Raw genomic sequence first — 24634 nt, forward strand, 5'->3', positions numbered from 1 at the left:
TGCGCAGATGCGTTTCTAAAGATTTTTATTCAATGAACTTTGACACCAATTAAAATTGTTTATCCGTATCGGGTATTTGAATGCTGTTTATGGTAAGTTATGCATTGCATTGAATGGTTTATTCGTTAAACTCCATCTGCCTTCGTTCACGCTGTTCTGACTCTATTTATGGATATTCTTAGTTTGCCTTCGTGATGCCTGTTCTGATTTCCGGGTTTTTGGTGTCCTAAATGCCTCAAGTTGCCTGACGTTTCACATTTCATATTTTATATATCATTTTCTTCTTTTTTTCTCAATTCGATCATCTAATTTCCTAAACATTAATTTCTCTCCTGGCTTTGAGCTGAGCTCTGGAAAACGAAAACAAAAGGATCTACGTTCATTCACTGTGATGATTCACCTTTGAGTAGCTGCCTCATGCAGGGATATTCGTCAATATCCTAGCAAGTATGTATATTGTTTGCTTTTGTAGCGACTAGGATGTAGATCGGAAAATATTGGCTTACTCACATTTTAAACTAGTATATAAGGAACTTGAAGTTATTAACTTTCGATTTTTGTCCAAAGTATTTTCGTTACATGATTTTCATTTCAACAATTTTGGAAACATCTTTTGCAAATAACTTCATCATTTTTCGGAATATTTGTCAAATACCTCGGGGGAATTCAATACACATGTTACTTGAAATTCAAAGGAGTTCTCGACTGCCGTTGTTCAGAATTTATTTCCGGATTTATGCACTGAAGTCGCTGCCAAATTGGATGAGTAATCTCGAAACTCCTTTGGAATTTTGAAAGGTCCGACCCACTCCATCGCCGCTACTCATCAGTACTTGAGGACATAACTAATCCTGCTCCATCGTTAGATAGATATACATTTCGATATTTGTGAGATTACTGTAATGCATTCCATAGCTTAGCCTTGGGCGCTGGGTAAATAGACATCACTGAACAGTTTCGGTTGCTTTGCTTTGTTTTAATACTAGGTACACACATTTAGTTAAGTTAGCTACGCGTGCTGCAAGGGTTCATTCGGCCAGGGGTCAGGGGTCAGGTATCAAGACCTCCCCTCTCAGACTGACAACCAAGGGCGGGGGAATTGTACTATGTAACTAGATAACTTAGTCTTCGAATTATAACTAGAATTAAAAATATAACTATTCGTAGTGCGACTACAATTAATTAACTTAACAATTAACAATTCAATCTCAATTCACGCAACAATTCAATACAGTTTCGTCAGACGAAAGGGCTCAGCACGTTGCCAGATATCCATCTTCGATCTCAATTTGGATCTGGATCTATATCTGGGGCCGGGGTTGGAATCTGGTTTCCTCTTGCGCGCACTTAAATGCTATAATCAATAGATACATATATGCATATATAAATATATTCGCTTAAAGTTACGCGTGTATACATAAATACGTCGTTTACATAAATATCATTCACATATAGGCATATGCAAGTGTATATATAAGTATTGTATGTCTGCATATTATCATCTTAAAACTCTTTCTCTCTCTTTCTCTCTCTCTCGCTATTGTTCCATCTCACCTGTCTGTCTATATGTCTGTCTGTTGTTGTCCTGTCACTGTTCCTGTTTTTTGTCTGCATCTAATGCTAGAGTAAACGAGCTCTTTTGTTATCAGTATGGCAAGCAATCTATCCATTGACGAAACTATCATATCTGCATCTATACGTGTGGCTTGAGGATTTTGATCCTGCGACATACACATTCCGCAAGCTATATGTGGTGAAATCATTCGGCGCAAATGTTGATCGAAAGTCGAACTGGTTTTACCTATCGATATCAATTGTTTCACCGATTACGGATGCGTTTTTGATTAAGTTTGGTTTTTAAGTACCTAATTCTAGTGCTACAAAAAAAAATGTTTATCCATATATTTAAATATATATGTTTAAGGAACACACACAGACACTTATATACGCAATGCGTGGCGCTGAATATCAATTATCGTTAATCGTTAGTTGTTTATCGTATATCGCTTTTCGCTTGTCGATACTTGAACACGTTTGAATGCCGCAGGATCTCAAGCGAGAGAAAGGACACCATTCAACCTCGACGACCTGGGGGGTTAGTGGAAGTGGTGGTGACGGTTTTGGAGTTGGATGGTATTGGGGTTACTCTGGGCTGGGAGGGTTCTCGGTGTTCGGATCTCGAGTAGCGGATGGGTTGTGATGGTGTTGTTGTTGGGTGGTGGCGTTGGCTAAATGCTACTCGATCGTCCCAGGCCCGAGGTGGTAGTTATGTGGTGCTTTTGATGGCCCCTTTCCACCTTAGTGAAGCACGCCATTGGCACACCTTGGCCGTTCGTCGGGTTCTGCGGGTGTGAGAGTCAGCGCCGGTATTGCCGGATGAAAATTAGAAACGTGGCCAGTTCCGGTTCCGGCTACCGCTACGGTCCCGGCTGTGGCCGGTGGACTGGCACTCACCTCGTGCTCGGCCTGGTGGCAGAACTTGCCCTTCAACCAGGGCCACTTGATGGTCCTCACCAGGGTGTTGCGGAAATCCTCGCTGAACAGGCAGTAGATGTAGAAGGTCAGCGAGTAGTTGATCAGCTCCAGCAGATTGGCGCTGGCACGGAACACCTGGAAGGGGAAGCTCGGATAGACCTCCGAGGCGATCGTCATGTGGAGAATGGCCATCGGCGAGACGCAGACCAGGAACAAAATCGATGTGCTGCCGAGCAGCAGGAACAAGCGCCGCTCCTCGGCGAACTTTCGCGGATCGTCGTCCTTCAAATAGCCGTGTCCATGTGCATGTCCATGTCCATGACCATGTCCGTGCCCATGTCCGTGACCATGTCCCTGGGCATGCGGACGACTGAGCACCATCTTGCGGCGGCGCTCGCAGGTCCGCCTGTAGACCATCATGATGCGCATGTTGAGGCCACCGATAACCAGCGTGGGCACCAGCTTGAAGATCACCTCCAGCATGATCTTGTAGACGCGGTAGAAGATGGTCTGCTGGTAGATCGTGTTATCGCGTCGCAAATACACATATACGTCACTCGATCCGAGGATGCATTTGATCAGTTCGCCACGAAAGATGCTCGGTAGATAGACGATTACCGTGGCCAAGCAGGTGAGGAATACCACAACGCTAGGTTGGATTAGTTAAGAAGACCGTCTACAGACTTTCAACGTGACTTACCCAGGTGGTCCCATCACGGGTCGAGCAAATCCTGGATGGCATACGGACACGTAACGTTCAATGGTCAGCACTAGTAACATCATTACGCCAACACCTAGGAGTACGAATGGGATAATATTCCTTGTAATCATTATCAAATATCAGATATCAGTTCAAAGATTAAATGGTCCCAACTTAATAAAGTTTATAACTTAGATATTATAGGGGTATCTAAATGACAGATGTTTATCAGTCCATACTAATAATATTTGTGTAGAGCTTTTTACTACAATTTAAGCACTGTTGACATCTGTTCCATTAAATCAAGCAAATTACGATCCATTTATGGTACATAAACAGTTTCATAACGTGTTGTTTTATATATATTTTTAGTAGAAAATAGTCTCCCAAATCCGGATGAACTTAAAGCTGAGTCCAACCTTTGAACCTTTTAGGGTAGCTTCGACCCTTGAAAGCTCCTCCTGTAGCAAATCCAAAATCCGAGACTCACCCAAACAGCCGTTGCCCAGATAAAGCTCCAGGTGGGCGGTGTAGAAGGCTGGGCCGAACTCCTCCCACTGTCCTCGATCCTTGTGGACCAGCATGCGGATGCCGAAGGGAATGGCGAACACGATGGCCAGCAGGGCGGCGGTGGAGTAAGCTGAAAGGATGTGCGGATAAAAAGGACATGAGAGCTGGGTGCGGTAGCGAGTGGAACAACAAAGGGATTAACTCGGGCACATCTATAAAAATGTCCTTTATGGCTGGGTTTATGGCATAATTATGGCGCCGTTTCCGTCCATGTGGCAACAGGAAGTCCTGCCACGCACACAACCAAACACACATTCGCAAACGCAGACAACGGCACTTGAGTCGCGGGGCCAAATGAATGGCTTTCCTTTCCGGTTCCCTTTTCTTCACTTCCTGAGCTCTGCCTCCCATTTTTCCTTCTTTTTTTCCCCGTGATAACTTTTACTCGTGTGCCGCCTGCGTGTGCGTGTGTGTTGTTTATTGATTTATTATTTTGTTTATGACCATATAATTACATTATTACTAATATCATGTGCGTCCTCCTGCTGCCACTTCCCGCCAAATTGCTCTGCACACAAACAGAGCCTAATGTTCGATATATGACTTCCCGAGCGCAAAACTGAAGGGGGAAAGACAAGCGAGCAGAGATAGCCTGCTCTCATAATGATGGGCATCTAATTGGGTACAGGGACACATCAATATAAATGTCAGTTTTGTTTGCGCCAAGCCTGACAAGTGTCCTGCCCATCAGTGCCAAATTTCGGCACAACCCCTCCCCCACATTATTATACAAATCTCCAGTGTTTTCCTTGTCAGCGCTGGCATTTCATTCGAAGGACCCTCAATGGCTTAACGGATCGCTGGACCAGTGATGGAGTGCTTCGTGCCAGATCTCTCTCTCTTAAATTTATTTAAACAGCTAAGATCGGGCAATCTGCCTCTTGCCACTTTGGCATTCCCCAGCTGGCAATAAAACATTTTTGCCCATCCGCAGCTGCATAACTCTGGTCAAAACACACACGACACACGAGTTGCCCCAGTGGAACGGACAAGGACGAGAACGAGGACGAGGAAGAGCGACAGGACACCATTTGGTGGCAATGACCGCCAAATAACAAATGGGCCGCCAGTCGGTTCGGCATCGTAAAAAGGCTGCGAGCGGCAAAATATTTTTGTTATTTTAATAAAATGAGCAACGCGTTGGGCGGTGGTGGTGATGGTGGTGATGGTGGCGGTGGTGATGGTGCTCTGATTTCGGTCATTATTACTCATGCCGCCGAGGCTCCTCACAACTTTTATTTACTGCCACTTGAGCGGCAGAACTGAGCCGAGTCTGGTGATATTTCAGTCAGTGAGCAGCCAAAGGGTCTCGCTTTGCATTTCTCTACTTTCCCCCCTTTCTGCACGGTTCTAGTCCTTTTTCGGCCCCCACTTCCCTACTTTTGTTGACTGAGGCAGCAGTCGAAAGGGCAATCAATTATGCTGCCATAGCATCCGTATTACATTTGAAGCATTTTACATTTTATTTTCACATTTTGCAGGGACGAGACGTCCCGGATCCTCCCGCCCTCGACCTATACCCTTTTATGGGGTACTAAAATTCCAGTCAGATCGGCCGCACACTTTTGGCCCATGGCAGGTCATAAAGTCGAAGATTTATCGAGCGGTAATTGGGCACGAGCCTCGAGGTAGCCTATCCAGATCTAGGAACGATAGCAGTTTTTAATCAAAAGTTCAGATTTTCTTAGCAAAACATAAATCTGTAATATTCTCGCGGTCTTCCGCCTATTGCCACTTAGGTATGCATCTTAAAAGCTTAAGGAACTTAACTCCTTACACTAAGTATATAACATTTTAACGAATACATATATCGGAGTTACCAAATGTACTGTTCAGATCCAGCCATACCAGATACCAGTGTGGATAAGTACCAGAAATGCATAACAACAGATGTCTTTAGCATTTAGTTTACAGGTTTTTACATCGGAATAATACTATTAATTAGTATAACTTAACTTGCCCGAGTATAGTTAGATCACCTACACGAATTAATCAGGGTTACCACCGTATTAAACTTTTTGAATACAATACAAAAGAACAGCGGAAGTTATAAACATAAACTAACAGCTTTTATGGTATTTGCTTATGCAATAGGGGTCCCCAATTTGTATGGTCAATCCTTTTCACCCAGGGTATTTCTCGCTTCGGCTCGAGCGGAATTTCCCCATGACAAGTAAAGTGAGTCGCCTGTTTCTGTTTTCCTTGTTCGCATCCATTCCTTTTCTATTTTTTTTTTTTTTTTGGATGGGTAGAGGGGTTGGAATAGGAGGTTCAACATGAGTGATAGTCGAGGCTAAAAAATTACCAGCAAGTGGCGGCGTTGACAAAGTTGCCTTTTTCCCGCCCGCCCCAAAAGTGGCGGAAGTGGAGCTCATTAATCAATTAAAGCGCCATAAAGCAAACGAGTGCCTAATAGAGTTGACATGCTGTCTAATACAGCAGAAAGTTGGAGGCTGGGCGTGGTTGGGGCTTAGTGGCTGTACATAAATTTCCACGGGGTTAACCGGTCTCATCTAATGAAATAACTTTCAATGAAGCTCCACACGAACACAAACACACGAATACGAATACAGATGCGGATGGGAGTGCGAATACGACGGTACGCATATATTAGCCGCATTGTGGCAGCTTCAATTTTGCCAGAAATCGGCGAGGTTAATGAATAAATTCTGGCGCACAATGGCCAATAGACGATGGCGATGGGGAATACGGAATACATATGTTCTAAAGCGAAACTCAATTTGGCAATCAGTCAAGAGTCGAGCCCAATTCCCTGCCCTCCATCTCCATCTCCATCTCTATCTTTAGCTCCACCTCCCTTCCCATTTCCATCGCCATCTCCACATCACCCGGAATGCCAATGAAGCTGAGGAAATCCAAGGTTTGCGTGGGCGAAGACGTACGAGTGTGTCTCTTTTTGGCCAAAAATCCAATATGGGTTATCGCCAATCATACTCGAAATGGGAAATGAGCATGGTATTTAGGTTGTTCTTCATTTTCCCAGCAAAGTAAAAAGATCTTCTATTTCATTTTTTTTTTTGTTTTTTGAAAAGGATTCCTCCGGCCTAATCAACAGGCAACCTAAATTCATTTGACGCTACCGTGTTGCAACTCTCCAAGGCAGTGGATTTATGCTGCATTTTTGGGCCTGCACTAATTGGAAATGGATACTGTTTAGATTTGATGGACAAGCTCGCCCATTTGTGCTGGTCATTGTTCAATAAATCACTTATCATTGTAATCAAGAATGCCAAGCAAAATTCAATGCAGCTAGCTGCTGAACGAGTTAACATCCCAAATTGATACCACTCACATTGGAGTAAATGTAATTGTCTTTTCATCGTCTAATCAAATGCAGAAAGTTTAAATAATAATAAGAGGACACGTGAGAACAGCAGAATGAACAGCAGCAGTGCCTAGTTTTAAGGGACTTCACCTTTGGCACAAATTGAATTTCTAGCTGCGAAGCTGATATGGTTGATGCAAATCTTTTGTTCTCTACCTATTGGTTGAAAATGAATAACATTTTTAATTGCTTGTCAAAAGGCTGATGCTGAGTCTATCGACAAGGATTTTTGAGTTACACATTCGATGTTGATGTGTGGAATATTTTCTGTGAATGCTCACAGTCATAAATGCAGTAATTAGTGTAAGAAAAGGACTTCCAATTGATGGCTGCCAGTTTGCGCAACGAGCGCAAAACTGAAAGTGTACATTGTTATTCGCAAGTATTGAGTTCGCAAAAGCATCCGTCACTCAAATTAGGAAATATTTGAATATTGGCTTGTGTGCGGTTGCGGATTAATAGGAATTCTGCCAGCCGATATGATTGCGCCTTTGGCACAAGAAACTTGCCCGTTTTGTGGGTGGGTGTGGTCGAGGACTCTCTGAAGGAAGTACATACATAGACACATGTATGTGTGCTTGCTATATGTGTGCTTTTCTACTTACCCCTCATGTAAATGTAGGCGGTGCCACGCATGTTGCGCCTGGTGAGCACAACCAGGTTGAGCACGTTGCCTATGATGCCCATGGCGCAGATGATGGGCAGCACCAGGCCATAGCAGTATTCCCTCAGCGATTCCGTCCGCGGATCCTCCACATCCTGAAAGGATAGTAAACAAGTGGGTGTAAGTACGGCTGTGTGCTGTTTGTGTGCGCGGGGCGTGGGTGTGGGAATGGAAATGGGAACAGCTCGTAAATCATCTCTTTGTGGCTTCGCTCGCTTTGTTGGCACTCGGATGGGCTGGCGCAGATAAAAATTCAATAGTCAACTTGACACTTTTATTTTGTGACTTTTTATGCACACAAACACACACTCACACAGACACATACGCACGCATGCCTCGCATGCGGCATTCTTCTGGCTCCTGAGTCACTTGCTCCTTTGCTGCCACATGTGTGCGCCACCCTAATGTACCACCCTAATGTGCCACGCTTTGTTTTCTATTTTTGCATTCGCCCATTTGCCGAGCAGCTCGCCTTGAGCCAGAGTTGCGAACAAAGCAGCTTTTGGCTGTCTGTCAGCCAGCTAGGTCAACTTTTAGTACCCAGCATTAGTGAGATGAAGGGCTTTTGGCCTTCGCAAACTGACAAGAAAACGCGCTGCGCTTTGTTATGCGATGATTTCTCAGTCTTTGGCGAAAAATTAAGAGAAACGGTCGCTGTATATCAAATTCACTAAAAAGATTTCAAGCAATTTAGAAAAAAAATGCTATATTTTTGTCCATTAAAATGCTTTGTAAACTGTAAACAGCGTATGCATATCTGCTTCCATTCTCAATAAGATTTTTATTTATATTTAAATAGCAAACATTGATTTATTACTCCGAAGTGTCAAATTTGGATGACTTTTCATATCAACTTTTTACATACTTAACTTCTCGATGTATGACTTCAATTTGTCACCGTTTTATAGCTTGAAAAGCTTAAACATTTTATGTTTCTAAATGATATTTAAAAAGAATTCCTAATTTTTTCCTGCTTTTTCCAAGCAATACGTAGCCTTCTGATGTTCACAACTCTCTGTCAAAAAAAGTTATAGCAGCCAAGTCAACATAAAGAGTTTATTTTTAAACCTAATTTTGTTTGCCAAGATTTAGCACGACTTTAAAGAGTTAAGGGAGCCTGGCAACTGGGTGTCCTGGCCGTGGAGGCCATGCAGCTGGGCCTGCTGTGTCCTGAAATGAGCTACTCCCCTCCAGTTGGCCCTGGTGTTTGGTTAAAAACATTCGAGAATGGCACTACCCGCGGCGCCCGAAAGTAGGCAACAGTTTTTCTGCGCAGCAGGCATCCTTTGCGAAGGCCAGGCCAACGACTGGCGCTAACTGGCCCAAGGTGCGAGCGAGCTGCTCCCGACCAGAATGGGCACACAATCGGGCCGGAATCACCGCCAGCACTATTGAATGGCCAAAACGCACTCACCCGATAGAAGTCGTCCCTCAGGTCGCTGCCGAAGACGGACGTGGCATTGGCAGCCAGGACGTCGACGCTGCTGGTGAGATTCGAGCCCCAGATGAACGAGCAGTAGGCGGGATCCTCTTCGGTGTTGTAGAGCCTCGTTATCATAGTTCGTCCGCTGTTGCCGCCGCTGCGAATCGAGTTTAATTTGTGTAAGTAAAGCGCCCGCCTGCAAGCCCACCAAAGAAATTGCGTGTAAAAATAGTCGGGTCCCTCGCTTACTGGGCTTCTCAGTTTCTCAGCTTGTGCTACCCGCCAGGCTCATGAATGAATGGCTTTGGCATGCCGATTGCCATGTAATTTAAATAGGAAGAGTGGGTGGCCTGGCGGTCGGATGGGCAAACGGACTGTGACGCGACTAGCGGAAACGGAAGCGTTCACTTGTACACAGTGCGATAAAAACAAAGAGCAAACGAAACACAAATACAAACTCAAACGCACACACACACACACACACTAACAGGAACGCACAAAAAGATAAGGGGGCGTGGCGGGATGGGGCGAGGCAGTTGGCGTTACAATTGGGACTTTGATTGCCGACGCGCAGCACAAACAAATCAACGAAAAATTGAAAAGCAAATGCCAGAGAGACGTAAAAATAAAATGCTGGAAATAATTGCGGCCCGTAAATAAGTTGGCAGTGAATGGGAAAATAAAAATGGGCGCCTACGGCAGGGGGAAATCAGGATACGCTATATATGTATCTATATACAAGTATATACTAGATGGACTGGGACGCACCTGATCGGATCGGGAGTGCTAGTGGCTCCGCTCAGCCTGTTTAGTGCTCGGAGTGCTGCCAGCGTACTTCGGCATTGGGTTCGTAGAATCTTTGCCGGTGACAAGCCCGGGCAGAGTTGGTTGCGATCCTGGCAATCCTAGCATACTGCTGCATCTTGCAGAATCTGCAAAGAGTAGACAAATGAAAGAACGAGTGGAAATAATGCTGAGTTATAGTGTTACAAGTCTGCTCCCCAGACACCACACCATCTTCTGCCATCGCCAGGCGGTGTTTTATTATGCGACAGGACACTCAGGACACACGCGAGCATGTGTCTGTGTCGCTCGCGCATATGTGTTGGTGTATTATTATTGACGTGTGGGCTGCGGCAACAGGTGTGTTTTATTTGCGCCTCGCCGCTCCCACATGGGCCACTGCCCCTCTTTCCCCTTTACCACCAAATTCCCCACCAAACGCCGGCGGCTAAGCGCTAAAATCAACGTTGACAGGCAGCTGAAATTCGTATAAAATACTTGATAAATTGCCCCCGAGTCAGGGGCGAAGAGCAAGCGAGAGAGTTGGGGGAAAGTGTAAAAAAATGGCAGATATACATATATATATAGAAAACAAAAAGTGAGCTTTAAGGGCAAACAGCGCGCTCCCGTTAATGGCTTTGTGTCAGGATGGAATGGCGGCAATGGCGAAGGCGTGTTGTTGTTAGCCTCGGGTTGCAGCCCGCAAGTATGCAGCACTTTTTGCGGCGGCGGTGCTGCACAGTGGGCGTTGGACGGCGGACCACCGCATATTTGCATATCACGCATACGCACTGTGGGCGCTTGGGGAAAAGCTGAGCACTCGAACCGAGCACCTGGCTGCGAGCTGCGGTGTGCGGTGAGTGCGGTGCGACACAAAACATGACACAAACTTAATTTCCCCAAGGCACAACATAAAAGCCATCGAAAGCAAGAGCAGCTGGGGATTTGCGAGCCAGAAACGCACGGCGCCTGTCGAGAGTGCTCACTGTACCTGCGACACCTGCACCGAGTCCGGGATTCTGTGGGTGTCTCACTTTCGGTTGAAGTCGGATTCAGGCATAATTTATGCCTGCGATTATCATAATAATTCGCCAGACCAGTCCGACACACACGACTGCCTCGTCGGTGGCACGGTCTAGGGTGGCTCTACGCTGGCTCTAGGGTGGCTCAGTGTGGTCCGGTGTGTCCTGTGGGTGTGTGCGTGTGGTGGTGTGTGGGTGTCGACTGTCAACTGTCGCTTGTTAGGTTTTGGTTTTCGAGCTCTTCGCCGCTGCTGTTTGCCGAGCACTTACAGTTATTGCGGTTTAGTTTGCCTGGCGAATAAATAGAAGCCCGGATCGGATCGGTTCGGTTGTGGGCAGGTCGTATCCTCCCTTACCCTTCCATGGATTTGTTTTACATTTTACGCTGCTGCTACCCTTCACGCTTGTTTCTTTTTTCGGTAGTTTCTGCTTGGCTTTCCATTTTATTCGGTTAACAAACAGCAGTTTGTCATTTAAACAAACATGGTGGTGGCCAGACGGGGAACGGTAGGAAGGCCATGTGAGAGTGACTTGGCCTGTTTATCCTCCCACCGAAACGCAGGACAAAAAATCAGGGAAAGCCAAGGCAAAAGGCAAAACCGAAGCGTAGCTTAATGGACCTGCTGGGGCTTTTCCCGCTTTCCCGCCATCTCTCCGCTATCCCTTTTTCCACAGCGATCCATCTATCTCTATCCCTGTCTGCTGCCGCATGTGTGCTGGCATGATTAATGCCTTTGTTTACATTTCCCGCTTCACGTTTGGTTATTTTCTTTTGGGGGGCCGCCCATTTCCTCTATATTTGCGATTTGCGGCCGGGGCCTGGCAGGCGAATGATATGTTTAACAAAAAAGTTTAACGCAAATTAAGTCAAACTGGCAGCGCTTAACGATGTGCGACATAGATGAATATCCTTGCATGTGTGCATGCGAGTGTGTGTGTGACCGAGTATCGGTGTGTGTGCGCAGCCATATGTCGTTGTGTGCGAGTGGACAGTTTGTCTACTTTCTGGGCGGTTCTGGACTACCGGGTCTTTAATTTACACACAAAATGATGTGGCCCTAGTGACAAGCTAGCAGGACAAGCCCTGTCAGCCAGAATACAACACACAGACACAGACGCACACGCACACAGATACAGATACAGTCGCACTCATGTGGACACCCACACTCGGGCAGACAGCAAATTAAGTTTTTCCAGCAACAAGAATGAGCAAACTGTAAAAGGAAATCAACTCAAGACAAAGTTTAAGTAGATTCCCAGAATCCTGGAGATGGCAAGAATCCCAGGACAGTGGGTATAAATGGGGAAATTGTATTTAAAATATATATGTGTGTTTCGTGTATAACAAGAAGATAGAGTAGGGCACATAAAAATCATATATTCACTGTCTAAAAGATTGCTGAAGCATATATAAAATGTATATCTTCATAATGTTAAGCACTTGCTTTTGTTGGTTATCTGATTGTTATTATCTGGAACTAGAGACTAATTCAATCATGAGTAACCTTACTGCTTAATAACGCCTTGTCACCCACTGCTCATTTATATTCATTGTTAATTTTAAATCAGACTTTTCCCACTTCGATTATGCTGGTTTATTCCGGCACCATTGTGCGCACCTCTCCCGTCGGAAAAGTTGCCCAATCTGGCGGAGCTGCCGCCTAATCACCTTCCCTGGCCCCATGAAGTGTGCACACACACTTGGAGCCGACGACACGATAAACTTGCCCCCATTTGTTGGCCGAAGTCGTTGAGCGTTGACAGCCTCCCATGTGTGTCCTTTCTGACCATTAAGTTTTTAATTTCCTTGGCAGGACATGGCCGCTCCTGCTGTTGCCATTGCTGCTGCTGCTGCTGCTTCTGTTTGCTGACCACCTTTTGGCGACGGGCATTTTTTCGGCTTTGTTTGCTTTTAATTACGCAATCATTTTATTTAATTTTTTCCGCCCTCCAATTAAGCTTTTAATTAAAACCCCAAGGCAACCGAAAGTGAAACTTCTCGAACTCCACGAACTTCACTGCTCTCAATTTTTTTTTTTGTTTCGTGCACTTCTATTTCTTGTGACGAGTTTTTAATCGAAAACTTATCGCTGAGAGCAGCGCCTGCGCTGCCCGATTAATTTTCAATTTAAATTTACATTTGTATGCACAGCACGGCACAGCAAGTTTGGCCATAAATTGGCATGACCAGTTGACGTTGTCGCTCGGCAGTTATCGAAATTGCTTAACGGCGATGGCCGTTCCGCCGGGATTGCCACCCACAGCGAGATAAACATGCAAAGTGTGTGTCCTTAGTGTCCTGCCAGGTCGCAGGGATATGCACAACCATGGGGAGAAACTGGGGGGGTCAGCGGCCTATTGAGATCTCATTGGGATATCTTTATTAATGTCGAAGTGGAGTCTAGAGAGCCATAGTTTTCCAAGCGGGAAAAGCACAAATGTCACAAATTCAAGAAACTATTGATAAAAACTCTAAACTGATTTAAAAAGTTGTGGGAGTCGAGCCGAATGGCAACCTTCTATGTGCTACCGCACTTATCTGGTGACGAACCATTTTAGGCAAATTAAAATCCTGGCCAAAATGAAAGTTGCCCTATAAAAATACCACAAAATTCCAGAGTAGGATTATAGCAAGCTACGGTCACACATGATTTGCAGACTTCCGTTCTCTTTTTGTGAAGGCGTGATCGAGTGCAGTTCAATATTGTGCAAAATCCATATTTAAAAATCCACGAGCATCGTGTGGTTCGGATTATAGTTTTTCAAGGCAAATACTGCCGAGTGATAGTTTACCTTTAACTGCGTCGCTGCCGGTCCCACGTTTGGAGATAGGAGTTTTAGTGGCTGCGTCGCCAAGGCGGTTAGTATTGTTTTTCGCTAAACTTTTGACCACGCGTGAAATTTACTGTGGCTTCATTGATCGCAGATAGATTTACAACTGCTGGCATCAGGAGCACCCACCGTGTGCAGTGGAAGGCTGGGCTTGACCTCTTCTGCTGCCGACAGATCACAGGTCAACCCACCCCAGAGTTGGCGTTCTTTTTTTTCTTCATCGCCGCACGCAGGAAGCAGATCGCCGTGCATCCATTTAATGCACAAATCAGCTTGGTGTCTTCTTCAACCCTGCGTTTTCCAATAATATTTGGGCACAACACGAGCCCCAGGCTGGCCTTGTCGCTGCGTATGCTGCGAACCCGAAGCAGCCGCAACACGAATGATCGTGTCCAGTATTAAGTATATTTAGAATAGTTTTTTTTATATTTGAGTTAATTTTACATAAGAATATTTACTTATAAATTTCTATAATTCTAATTTAGCTTAACTTGTGGGAGATCTGACAAGTTTATATATGTGATTCTCCTGATTTATAGTAATAACTACAGCAAATCATCAAACGTCATCAGGCCTGCTGACATCGATGGAAAGTGCGTGAGTACAGAACAAAATAATAAAACACACAAACATATATATATAAAAGTCAGATATTCCTAAATAGTATTCTTAAAATATCCTGCCTTAATTAATCATGATTTAAAGAAGTTTATAGTTTAAATACTCATTAATCATAAATAATTCTAATGTAAAATAAGTCGAAGGAACAAAAGAATAATGTAAGCTTATATACCAGTATTTGAATTTCTACCTTAATTATTTTTATTTCATTTTGTCGCTGATAATCAAAATTAATCAATAAGAGATTTTCTTAACATAAATAACGTAAATTTTAGTTTAAGGCTTAGGTTTAGGAAAATGTATCTGAATCTTATATTTATCTTTAATTATATGGGGTCCAAAATGAATTAATTTGACTTCTTGTTGGGCACCAAAGGGTATGTAGAGCAGTGGTTGTACTAGGGTGGAGTCCGAATGGATTCCACAGGTAGGGTGGGTAATGAATAAGGCCAATAACATCTGGGCTTCGTCTTCAATAGGTACACCTTCTTGTCCGCTTCCTAACCGTTTGGTTATCGTTTTTTGAATCTACCGTATCTCTGTCTACACTATTGTAGCTGTAACACTCTTTGTTCATCACAACACAAAACCCACGCCCATTTTCCCTGAGCATGCCGGTAAAAATCGTAGACAGAGTGTGTTGGGGTGGACAACGCTCTATGAGTGTGTTCGTTACAGTTATAATTGGCGCCCAACGTGGGGCAGCCCGATGCCTGATTAGGCACTTGTCGTTTGACAACCGAGCTTCCCGTTAATAAACAATCCATCCACTTTTAGTTTCAGTTAGGTATTTCATATTCCGTCCTGGAATTTATGGTCTCTGGAGAGTTCCGGAGCCATACCGGAGGAAATGTTATGCTTTTATGTGTTTTTTTTTCTATCAGTTCAGTAATAACCGAACAGTATTGTTAAAAAAACAACATTCTAATTTGAGTAATTGATTCTTAGGAATTATAGTTCTGATTTAAAGTCGGTTCTATACCAGGATTTCACTATTCAAAAATTACCTCCTTATCATTTAGGATCGAGATTTTTCTAGCTGGATAGATTCGGCTAGTTACTCTTCTAAGTGGTAAGAGTTCATAAATAATAAAAGACATTTATTTTACAACTCTGTATGCATACCCCGTTAGCTTTTCGTACCTATTGAATTATACAACCTACTGCTTTACTACTCAGGGTAAGACCCGCAGGTATTATTTTGTTCTCTTAACTGGTATCTTTTTGTCGCCTAGCGTTGATCGTTGGATCTTAGCGCGTACTCATTATCTTTTTTTCGTTTATCTTTGATCGTTGGATCTTAACGTTTTTGCCTACTATTGATCGTTTGATCTTATCGCTTATCTTTCTTGTTTTAACGAGAGGAATTGTTAGACTTTAAGTATTATTCTAGAAGCTTCGAAAATGATGATGCGAAGTAATGAAAATTTAGTTGACGTAGATACGGATGCGTTGGTGACATGCACCATCTGCAACGGGCCAGTACGTAATCTGGATTTGGTTGAAACCCGTTGTAAACATTCCTTTCACAAACATTGCCTTGACAACTACCTTAAGAACCATGACAAATGCCCCATATGTGGCCAGCCATGTTCTCAATCCGAGTTAGGATCTCATTTGCCTTTGTCGACTAAATCTCAAGGTAACAGAATGATGACCCGTTCAGGTTCTCGGAATACAGCCAAACAACATGAGAAGTCTGATCCAAATTCCCAACAGGAAATTTGTAGCGATAGTTCAGATTCCAGAGTTGTGACAGAAGACCGTGTTCAGCAAATAGTCCAAAGTTCAATGCAGGCCTTTCAAGCAAGCATGCTACAATCAGTGACAGAACAAATCACTATGGCGTTCACTCAATTGAATAAATCCACATTTGTAAATAATGGACAGAGTGAGCTGCAGCAGGACATACAAAATAATTTCGGTCGAGACGTTCCCGAAATAAACTCAGAAAGAAATAACAATTCACATGTTAGGACTTCACCAGACTTTCGTAGCGATCGGAGTGATCTTTCATTGGATAGACCTGATAGGATTTCCAATATTATATCAAATTGGCGTATTAAATTCAGCGGTTCAGCCAACGACATTGCCATTGAGGATTTTATTTACCGCGTAAATTGTCTCACTTCGCAAAGCCTGAACGGAAACTTCGAACTTCTTTCCCATTTCGCTAATTTACTGTTCGCAGGACCGGCCTTAGCATTTTATTGGCGTGTTCACAGATCGCTGGATAACATGAATTGGAACGTGTTATGCAGGCGTTTAAAGGAAAGATATCAAGATCAGAGATCTGATCGTGAAATTAAAATTGCTATGCGTTGCCGCAAACAGGGTAGCACAGAAAATTTTGATGACTTTTTGGATGCAATGCTTTCCATTGCAGATTCCCTTCGTGAACCAATGCAGGACAGTGAGATTACTGTAGAAGTTCGTCATAATCTCAAACCGGAGATCAAGCACGAATTACTGCACGTAGACACCCCAAATTTAGCAACATTGCGCAAAGAATGTCATCGTCACGAAGATTTCTTTCAAAGCACCCGGACAAAACCAATCCAACGTCCGAACACAAGCAAGCGTTTTGTAACCGCAATTCTGCAGAAAGATGATTCCGAAGATCAGTCTGAGGAAGAACATGATGTTGAGGACGAGATTTGTGTCGTTAGGACTCCTGAGAAAATGAAGTGCTGGAACTGCGATGAATCAGGTCACGGTTACCAGAATTGCCTTAAGACACGCCGTATTTTTTGTTATGGTTGCGGAACACCGGAGGTGTATAAACCCAACTGCGCAAAATGTAAATCGACATCGGAAAACTCTCAGCAAGGCATTCGTTATGCGAACAAAACGAATGTCCGCCCTTAGCTTCGAAAATACAAACTGAACCAAATTCTGTGGCAAATGATGTTCATTCCATTCTGCCTTCAACTCAACCTGACGTAACATTATCCCAAACTTTTAATCCATATCATTTGCAAGTGCTGGAGAATGCGAATCGTAAATTGCAATTATCTAGGGAAAATTCACTTAATAATCGAAAACACCGACCATCACGGCGAATTCGTAAGTTTTGGATTCGTAAACGATCATTCAACCGTTTTACGATTTCATCAATTGTTCAAAATAAGAACGATATTCGACCTGTCACACACATTGACTTATTTGGTCAATCGCATTTAGCTCTCCTAGACAGTGGTGCCAACAAAAGTGTTATAAGTGGGGAGCTAGCACAACAATTAATATCATGCCAAGGACATTTGGTAATTGCTTTTGACTCCTTTGTCAGTTTTTATTGTTAGTCACAGGGACTAAAAATCAAATCTGTGGTTGTGGGAGTCGAGCCGAATGGCAACCTTCTATGTGCTACCGCACTTATCTGGTGACGAACCATTTTAGGCAAATTAAAATCCTGGCCAAAATGAAAGTTGCCCTATAAAAATACCACAAAATTCCAGAGTAGGATTATAGCAAGCTACGGTCACACATGATTTGCAGACTTCCGTTCTCTTTTTGTGAAGGCGTGATCGAGTGCAGTTCAATATTGTGCAAAATCCATATTTAAAAATCCACGAGCATCGTGTGGTTCGGATTATAGTTTTTCAAGGCAAATACTGCCGAGTGATAGTTTACCTTTAACTGCGTCGCTGCCGGTCCCACGTTTGGAGATAGGAGTTTTAGTGGCTGCGTCGCCAAGGCGGTTAGTATTGTTTTTCGCTAAACTTTTGACCACGCGTGAAATTTACTGTGGCTTCATTGATCGCAGATAGATTTACAACTGCTGGCATCAGGAGCACCCACCGTGTGCAGTGGAAGGCTGGGCTTGACCTCTTCTGCTGCCGACAGATCACAGGTCAACCCACCCCAGAGTTGGCGTTCTTTTTTTTCTTCATCGCCGCACGCAGGAAGCAGATCGCCGTGCATCCATTTAATGCACAAATCAGCTTGGTGTCTTCTTCAACCCTGCGTTTTCCAATAATATTTGGGCACAACACGAGCCCCAGGCTGGCCTTGTCGCTGCGTATGCTGCGAACCCGAAGCAGCCGCAACACGAATGATCGTGTCCAGTATTAAGTATATTTAGAATAGTTTTTTTTATATTTGAGTTAATTTTACATAAGAATATTTACTTATAAATTTCTATAATTCTAATTTAGCTTAACTTGTGGGAGATCTGACAAGTTTATATATGTGATTCTCCTGATTTATAGTAATAACTACAGCAAATCATCAAACGTCATCAGGCCTGCTGACATCGATGGAAAGTGCGTGAGTACAGAACAAAATAATAAAACACACAAACATATATATATAAAAGTCAGATATTCCTAAATAGTATTCTTAAAATATCCTGCCTTAATTAATCATGATTTAAAGAAGTTTATAGTTTAAATACTCATTAATCATAAATAATTCTAATGTAAAATAAGTCGAAGGAACAAAAGAATAATGTAAGCTTATATACCAGTATTTGAATTTCTACCTTAATTATTTTTATTTCATTTTGTCGCTGATAATCAAAATTAATCAATAAGAGATTTTCTTAACATAAATAACGTAAATTTTAGTTTAAGGCTTAGGTTTAGGAAAATGTATCTGAATCTTATATTTATCTTTAATTATATGGGGTCCAAAATGAATTAATTTGACTTCTTGTTGGGCACCAAAGGGTATGTAGAGCAGTGGTTGTACTAGGGTGGAGTCCGAATGGATTCCACAGGTAGGGTGGGTAATGAATAAGGCCAATAACATCTGGGCTTCGTCTTCAATAGGTACACCTTCTTGTCCGCTTCCTAACCGTTTGGTTATCGTTTTTTGAATCTACCGTATCTCTGTCTACACTATTGTAGCTGTAACACTCTTTGTTCATCACAACACAAAACCCACGCCCATTTTCCCTGAGCATGCCGGTAAAAATCGTAGACAGAGTGTGTTGGGGTGGACAACGCTCTATGAGTGTGTTCGTTACAAAGTATTTTTTTTTAAATTTACTGCTGCATCTTCTACACCTTTGATACTTCAGTAACTCGCACTGAAATAGTTATTAAGTGCACTCAGAATAGAATTGATATATATATATTTATTTATTTATTTTATTTTTTCATCTGCCCCAATAGTTTTTTTTTTGTTTTGTGTTCAACACATTCCATGGCTCCCTGATCCTTTTTCTCCGTGTCCCCGGGCGACTGCGAGTCCATATTTCGATGGGTGCTTCCCGGGGGACCGCCGTTAACTGCTGCCAGCTGATGCCGCTGATGCCCGTTTAACATTTGACCCACACATTTTAAGCGAACTGTGAGCTTGTCAGCTTGAACTGGTCGCGGGAACTTGGAAACTTGGATCTGAATAATGTTGTGTTGCCACTCGAAAAACGTGACTTTTGCCGCCACTTTGGTTCGAGATTGGTGTGTGGATTGGGTTCGTTTTTCGGTGCTCAACTGGAACTGGGAACTGGAAACTGAGAAAAAAGGGCGCCCCAGGGCCATTGTTGTTGTTGATTCTGAATCCGAATCGAGCTGCGAGCAACGAGTTGCTGCTGGCACAGGACATAACTTGTAATAACGCGCTGACCCCGGCACACACACACACACACACACGCACAATTACTAAGAACGGCACTAGCACGCACACATGAACGCCCTCGAAGAGGGGGCGTGGCATGGGGCTAACGGTGAAGGAGGATTGTCGTCGTTGGCGGGAAAATGCACTCAAAATGAAAATGAAATGTCAACTTACCCGCAGAGGCGTGCGAAGGGCAGAGATGACGCTCTCGTTGCGGCTGCTGCGTTTTGTGGCAGCAACACGTTGTTGTTGCTGTTTCTCTAGCTCTGTTTTTGTTGTCGCCGTCGTTGTTGTTGTTGTCGTTGTTGTCGTTGTTGCTGGTAGTGTTGCTGTAGCTGAAGCTGGTCTATAGTTGTTACTGTGGCAGTGGCTCTTTGGAAACTTATTCGCTACTAGTGAATATAACTCAGCTGCTGGCCAAAGTCTCTCCTTCTTCCGTCCTCCTTAGCTACTTTAGTCTCCTTCTTAGTTGGTATTTTTTTTCGTTTTTGGCAGTGGCTGTGTGTGTGTGGCAGCTGCTGTGGCAACTTTAATTGGCAGTGTTGCTCGGTGGGTGACTTTGATGGTGGTGGTGCACGGGGAGTGGAGGATCTGTGTGAGAGAGGCAAAACATAAATCTGCACTTAAATGCGTTCAGCGGTTGCAGTTTGGCAAAGGGCTTAAGGCATTGCCACGCACACACACCAACGCAAATCAACACTCACACAGACTCACCCAGCAAGGAAAGTTGGCGCTTCTGTTGCCTACTCTTGTGCGCCAAAAAGTTTCTTCGCCTTTTAATCCCCTCGTTCTCGTCGGCAATGAAACTGAAACTCACGCACTGTTCGACACTCTTTTTTAGAAAAAATCCTTATATTTTTTTTTTAAATTTTTTATACCACTAACAAGTTCGGTACTATGCAATTATTGCAGCTCCACTCAAACTTTAAGCACACTTTGAATTTCTAATTCTTTTTTGTAAGCCCTCCAGCAACCAGGAAAAAAAAATAAAAAAAAATGGAAAAAAAACAGAAGACTTTGGCAGTGTGATCTGTTGCTGCTGGTTGGCGGACTGTTGGCCAGTTCAAGAACTACTGCTTCTGCTGCTGTTGCTGATGCTGCTGTTGCTGCTGCGACACATCCATGCCGTTCGACTGCCCACGAGCAACTGAGTTGGAACTGCCTGGCGCACCTCCTTTTATAGAGATTGAAAGCGAGTTGAACGGGCCGATTGAAAGCGGGGAAATTCGTTGGCTTTCAATCGAACAGAGGCAACATTGTGGGGCTGAAATTTCCCAGCTTTTAGTGCAAGGAGGTTGATCAACAGGATGGCTGCAGCAGCTGCTTGTTTGCTGTTCCTTGTTGTTTTTTTTCTCTGAAGCTATGAATGCTGTTTTTCTGTTTTGTTTGATTTTTTGTTGGCGATGTAAGCCAGGAATGGGGGCGAAGGCAAACAATGTGAGCCAGGTTGCTCAGCCAGCCCTCAGCCAGCAGCGCATAAAATCAAAACAAATATAAATACCACAACGAGATGGCGTTGGCCGCAGCTGCAGACTCAGATTCAGAATCAGAACGAGAATCAGAACCATAACCACCCACTTTGGCCGCCACCCAGAAAAGTTGGCAGCTGAAGGCGGCAGGAGCAGTCCTGCTGGTAAGCTGCTGCTTATCGTCTTTCGGTTTCCTAAGCCTTCGCCGGATTACGGATTGCGTATTGACAATCACGGCAATGGCAGCCAGATACCAGATACCAGTTCCCAGATATATAACAGATATATAGCGAAAGGCGGCTGGCGCAAGTGGAAAGTAGAAAGTGGAAGTAGTGGCAGTGATAGAGGTACTGCTAGTGATAGTGGTCCTGGTCCTGGTCCTGGTCTTGGTATTGGTGTTGGTGTTGGTATTGGTGTTGGTATTGGTAGTGGAAATGTGCGGGAGACAGTCGTGTAATACCCAGACAGTTGCAGGCGGGCACAGCCTGCAAATATCAGCTGTCTCAACCGGTTCTGGTTTTGGTTTTGGTTCTCGCCTCTCGCCTCCGCCACTCGCCTCTCGGTTCTCGGCATTAAATGGCAGCCTCCTAGTTAGCACAGACCACCCTCAATGTGACCCCCTCCTTAAGGGCCAACCCAGCCCCATCCCCATCCCCGGCCCCGGTTGGGCCACCCTTTTCGGCCCATTTGGCAAGCCCACGTTGACGATGAGGACGACGTCGACGCCAGCGTCGAACTCACTTGAGAACTATTTCAATAAGCGTTATGCACGCATTGTCCTTCACCCTGTTTTCTCCACTGTCACTGTGTGTGTGAGTGTGCCTGTGTGTGTCTCTGTTTGTGTGTGTATGTGGTCGCCACCTCGCTGCAGTTTCCCCTTCCTTTTCCCCATTCCGCCAACAAAAGAAGAGCAAAAATTCACTCACTTGCTTGAAAGCGATTTTAGAATAGTTCGGTTTGGTATCTTTTTTAAAACAACATTTTTTTTAAATTTAAAATTATATTTATTTAACAAAGTATCAAAATGTTTAATGTGAGTTCTTAATAGTATTCATTACTGAACCAAACGTTTAAGATATCAATAATTTATTCGGTTCTTAAGTAATCAACTTTTGTATTCCAAGTTATTTGGATAATCGTTTTGGTTTTTTTAATTGTATTAAAACATGTATACAATTAGGCGGATTTTTTTGTCCCATGCCCTTTGTTTCAGTAGTAGTGCGCGGTTTGTCTAGGGTAACTGCTTTTCATCGTGGTACCGCTCAGTTTTTCCGCTCATCTTCTATTTCCATTTTGCCATCCGTCGCCAGCGATGTCGTCGTTGTTGTTGTTGTTGTCCGTGTTGCCTACAAGCAATTTGCGGCGTTTTACATTTTGCATTTTGCGATTCTCATTTTGATTTTGATTTCGGTTGCAGTCAGCGCTAGCGTCGCTGCTTCCTGTCATTTTTTCCATGTGTGAGTGCATGTGTTGTATGTGCACGAGTGTGTGTGAGGGTCCTTTTGTTGATTGTCATCTCTGTCACTCAGGACCCCTTCATCCGCCATCCTGCCACGTCCTTTTTTTGCCCCAGTGAGCCGCCTTAAGTGTATGTCTCTCTATTTGTCTGTCTATCCATGTGGCTGCGTGTTTTTCCTTGACTGGGCCACCTTGCGCCAATTATTGTTGCTTTGCGTCGCGACTTTTCAGCTTTTGGCATCGGCCAAATGCCTCCGATGTGTCCTGGTCCACGTTCCCGTCCATCCAGATCAAACAATCGCATTGTCCTCTGTTCTCCTCCTTCGGTTCAGCAGACAGACTCGCTTTTCCGCCGCCTTCCCTTTGCCATTCGCTTTCCTTGCTTTCGCCTCCGCCTCCGCCAGTTTCATCCCCGCGCCGAGTCAGCCGTTTTTTGGTAAGTAGGTCATTGGCAAAGCTCGCGACACGAGGGTCGCCACACAAATATGTGATGGGGCGCAGAAACTCATAAAAATTCATTGTTGTAAGAGCAGTTCACTGTTCACAGGCCGTTCGAATTTGTGCCAAGCAAAGGGGTTTCTCGTTCTTTGAAATACTCAACTTCAGTAACGATATGCCTACTCCGTTTTTGACTTTTAAGCTATAAAGTCATTTACCCTTCTATATATCATTTAATCCAAAATATCGTACGAAATATAAGTTATGTACAATGAATGGTCTTTTTGACTTATTTGATTTTTAACATAAGGTCCATTGTAGTAGTAGTTTGGTAGTGACTAACTGACCATTTTAGTGAAGAGTTTTTAGCACCTAGGACTAAATGACATCTTAAGTTAATCTTGTAGCCATGTAACAAATCATGCACTGCATCCTTTTCGATAGAAGGTTACATTTTCAACTTGATCTTAAAGAGTTCGCAAGTCTCGTTGCTTTAAAATCAACGATACCCTGATTAAAGTATTATATTAAGCGTATTATGTTATTTTTCTAGTTTTCCAGTTTGCTCACTTGGGAAACTAGCTCCTGAATCCTTGGGACGCCCCTTAATTGGATGCTCCTGCCGTGGAGCTCGAGACATGTAATAAGGGGCGGCAAAAGAGAAAGAAAAAAACAAAAAAAAAAATATATATATAGAGAAGAGGGAAAAGATTGGAGAAATTGCCGTAAAAGAGTTTTCAAAAGAATTTCTGTGCGCCGTGCCATATCCACCGTGTCGCCTTCGCCCAACATTCCCATTTTTCCGATGGCTGTTGTTATTGCTCTTGTTAGTTATTGTTGTTGCTTGTCCTTTGCTGCTTATTGTTGTCCTGCCCCACCGCCCGGTTGTCCTAGTGGTGCTGCTGGTGGTGCTGGTCCTGGAGCTCCTGCCAATCCTCCCCAGCCCCAAGCCATTGTCGCTTGAGTTACGCTCAGTCACCCGTTTTTGCAACGTTCACTGCTCGCTCGGCTCAGACTTTGCGACTTTGGCCACAAAAATGCCTTGACGCAGCATGTTCCACATTCGGCATTGCTGGGTCCTGGCCTGGTAGGGCTACTGGGCAGTGTGCCCTGGGTTTTGGGTTCCGGGAGTGGACTTTAGATTAGCCCTCCTCCATCTTAACCCTGCCCAGCCTGCATCGATATCCTGTGTAAGGCATCCTTCTTCGGTGGATAATGAGATAACAACGCAATTCCAAGAATAGAAAATAATATTCGAATAGTTTGTAGTT

The 24634-nt window shown here is 43.9% G+C and overlaps 2 protein-coding genes across 8 annotated transcripts; one reads left to right on the top strand and one right to left on the bottom strand.

Annotated features, from left to right (window-relative positions):
• Nucleotides 1-8: 8 nt before the first annotated feature.
• Nucleotides 9-21162, bottom strand: LOC6739853 (probable G-protein coupled receptor B0563.6). 4 transcript variants are annotated; one of them, XM_039297971.1, is made up of 9 exons: nt 20713-21162; nt 20173-20589; nt 9947-10110; nt 9170-9335; nt 7697-7850; nt 3666-3815; nt 3176-3269; nt 2455-3124; nt 9-2342 (listed from the first exon to the last, which is right to left on the bottom strand). In XM_039297971.1, the coding sequence occupies exons 4-9, from the start codon at nt 9311-9313 to the stop codon at nt 2229-2231; spliced, it is 1326 nt and encodes a 441-aa protein (XP_039153905.1). In that variant the 5' UTR covers nt 9314-9335; nt 9947-10110; nt 20173-20589; nt 20713-21162; the 3' UTR covers nt 9-2228. The 4 variants fall into 4 exon arrangements, with proteins under 4 accessions (XP_039153905.1, XP_039153904.1, XP_016039903.1 ...); XM_039297970.1 differs by having other exon boundaries at nt 9-3124; nt 9170-9374; XM_016180936.2 differs by having other exon boundaries at nt 9-3124; nt 20713-21161.
• Nucleotides 13482-19400, top strand: LOC120285381. Of its 4 annotated transcripts, none has more exons than XM_039297968.2 (2): nt 13482-13843; nt 13914-19400. In XM_039297968.2, exon 2 carries the CDS (start codon nt 15841-15843, stop codon nt 17302-17304), a length of 1464 nt encoding a protein of 487 aa, XP_039153902.1. In that variant the 5' UTR covers nt 13482-13843; nt 13914-15840; the 3' UTR covers nt 17305-19400. The 4 variants fall into 4 exon arrangements, 2 of the variants coding, with proteins under 2 accessions (XP_039153902.1, XP_039153901.1); XR_005544686.2 differs by having other exon boundaries at nt 13482-18136; nt 18207-19400; XR_005544685.2 differs by having other exon boundaries at nt 13482-18136; nt 18203-19399.
• Nucleotides 21163-24634: the final 3472 nt, after the last annotated feature.

The sequence above is a fragment of the Drosophila simulans genome, chromosome X (assembly GCF_016746395.2).
Source record: "Drosophila simulans strain w501 chromosome X, Prin_Dsim_3.1, whole genome shotgun sequence".
NCBI classification, from domain to species: Eukaryota; Metazoa; Arthropoda; class Insecta; order Diptera; family Drosophilidae; genus Drosophila; species Drosophila simulans.

Excerpts from the sequence above, each read along its gene's own strand:
- LOC6739853 (XM_039297970.1), bottom strand. The coding sequence starts at position 9,313 with ATGATAACGAGGCTCTACAACACCGAAGAGGATCCCGCCTACTGCTCG. Across the intron at positions 7,851-9,169 it reads TGAGGGACGACTTCTATCGG|GATGTGGAGGATCCGCGGAC; the intron begins GTGAGTGCGTTT and ends CTATCCTTTCAG. Across the intron at positions 3,816-7,696 it reads CGCCTACATTTACATGAGGG|CTTACTCCACCGCCGCCCTG; the intron begins GTAAGTAGAAAA and ends ACATCCTTTCAG.
- LOC120285381 (XM_039297968.2), top strand. The coding sequence starts at position 15,841 with ATGATGATGCGAAGTAATGAAAATTTAGTTGACGTAGATACGGATGCG.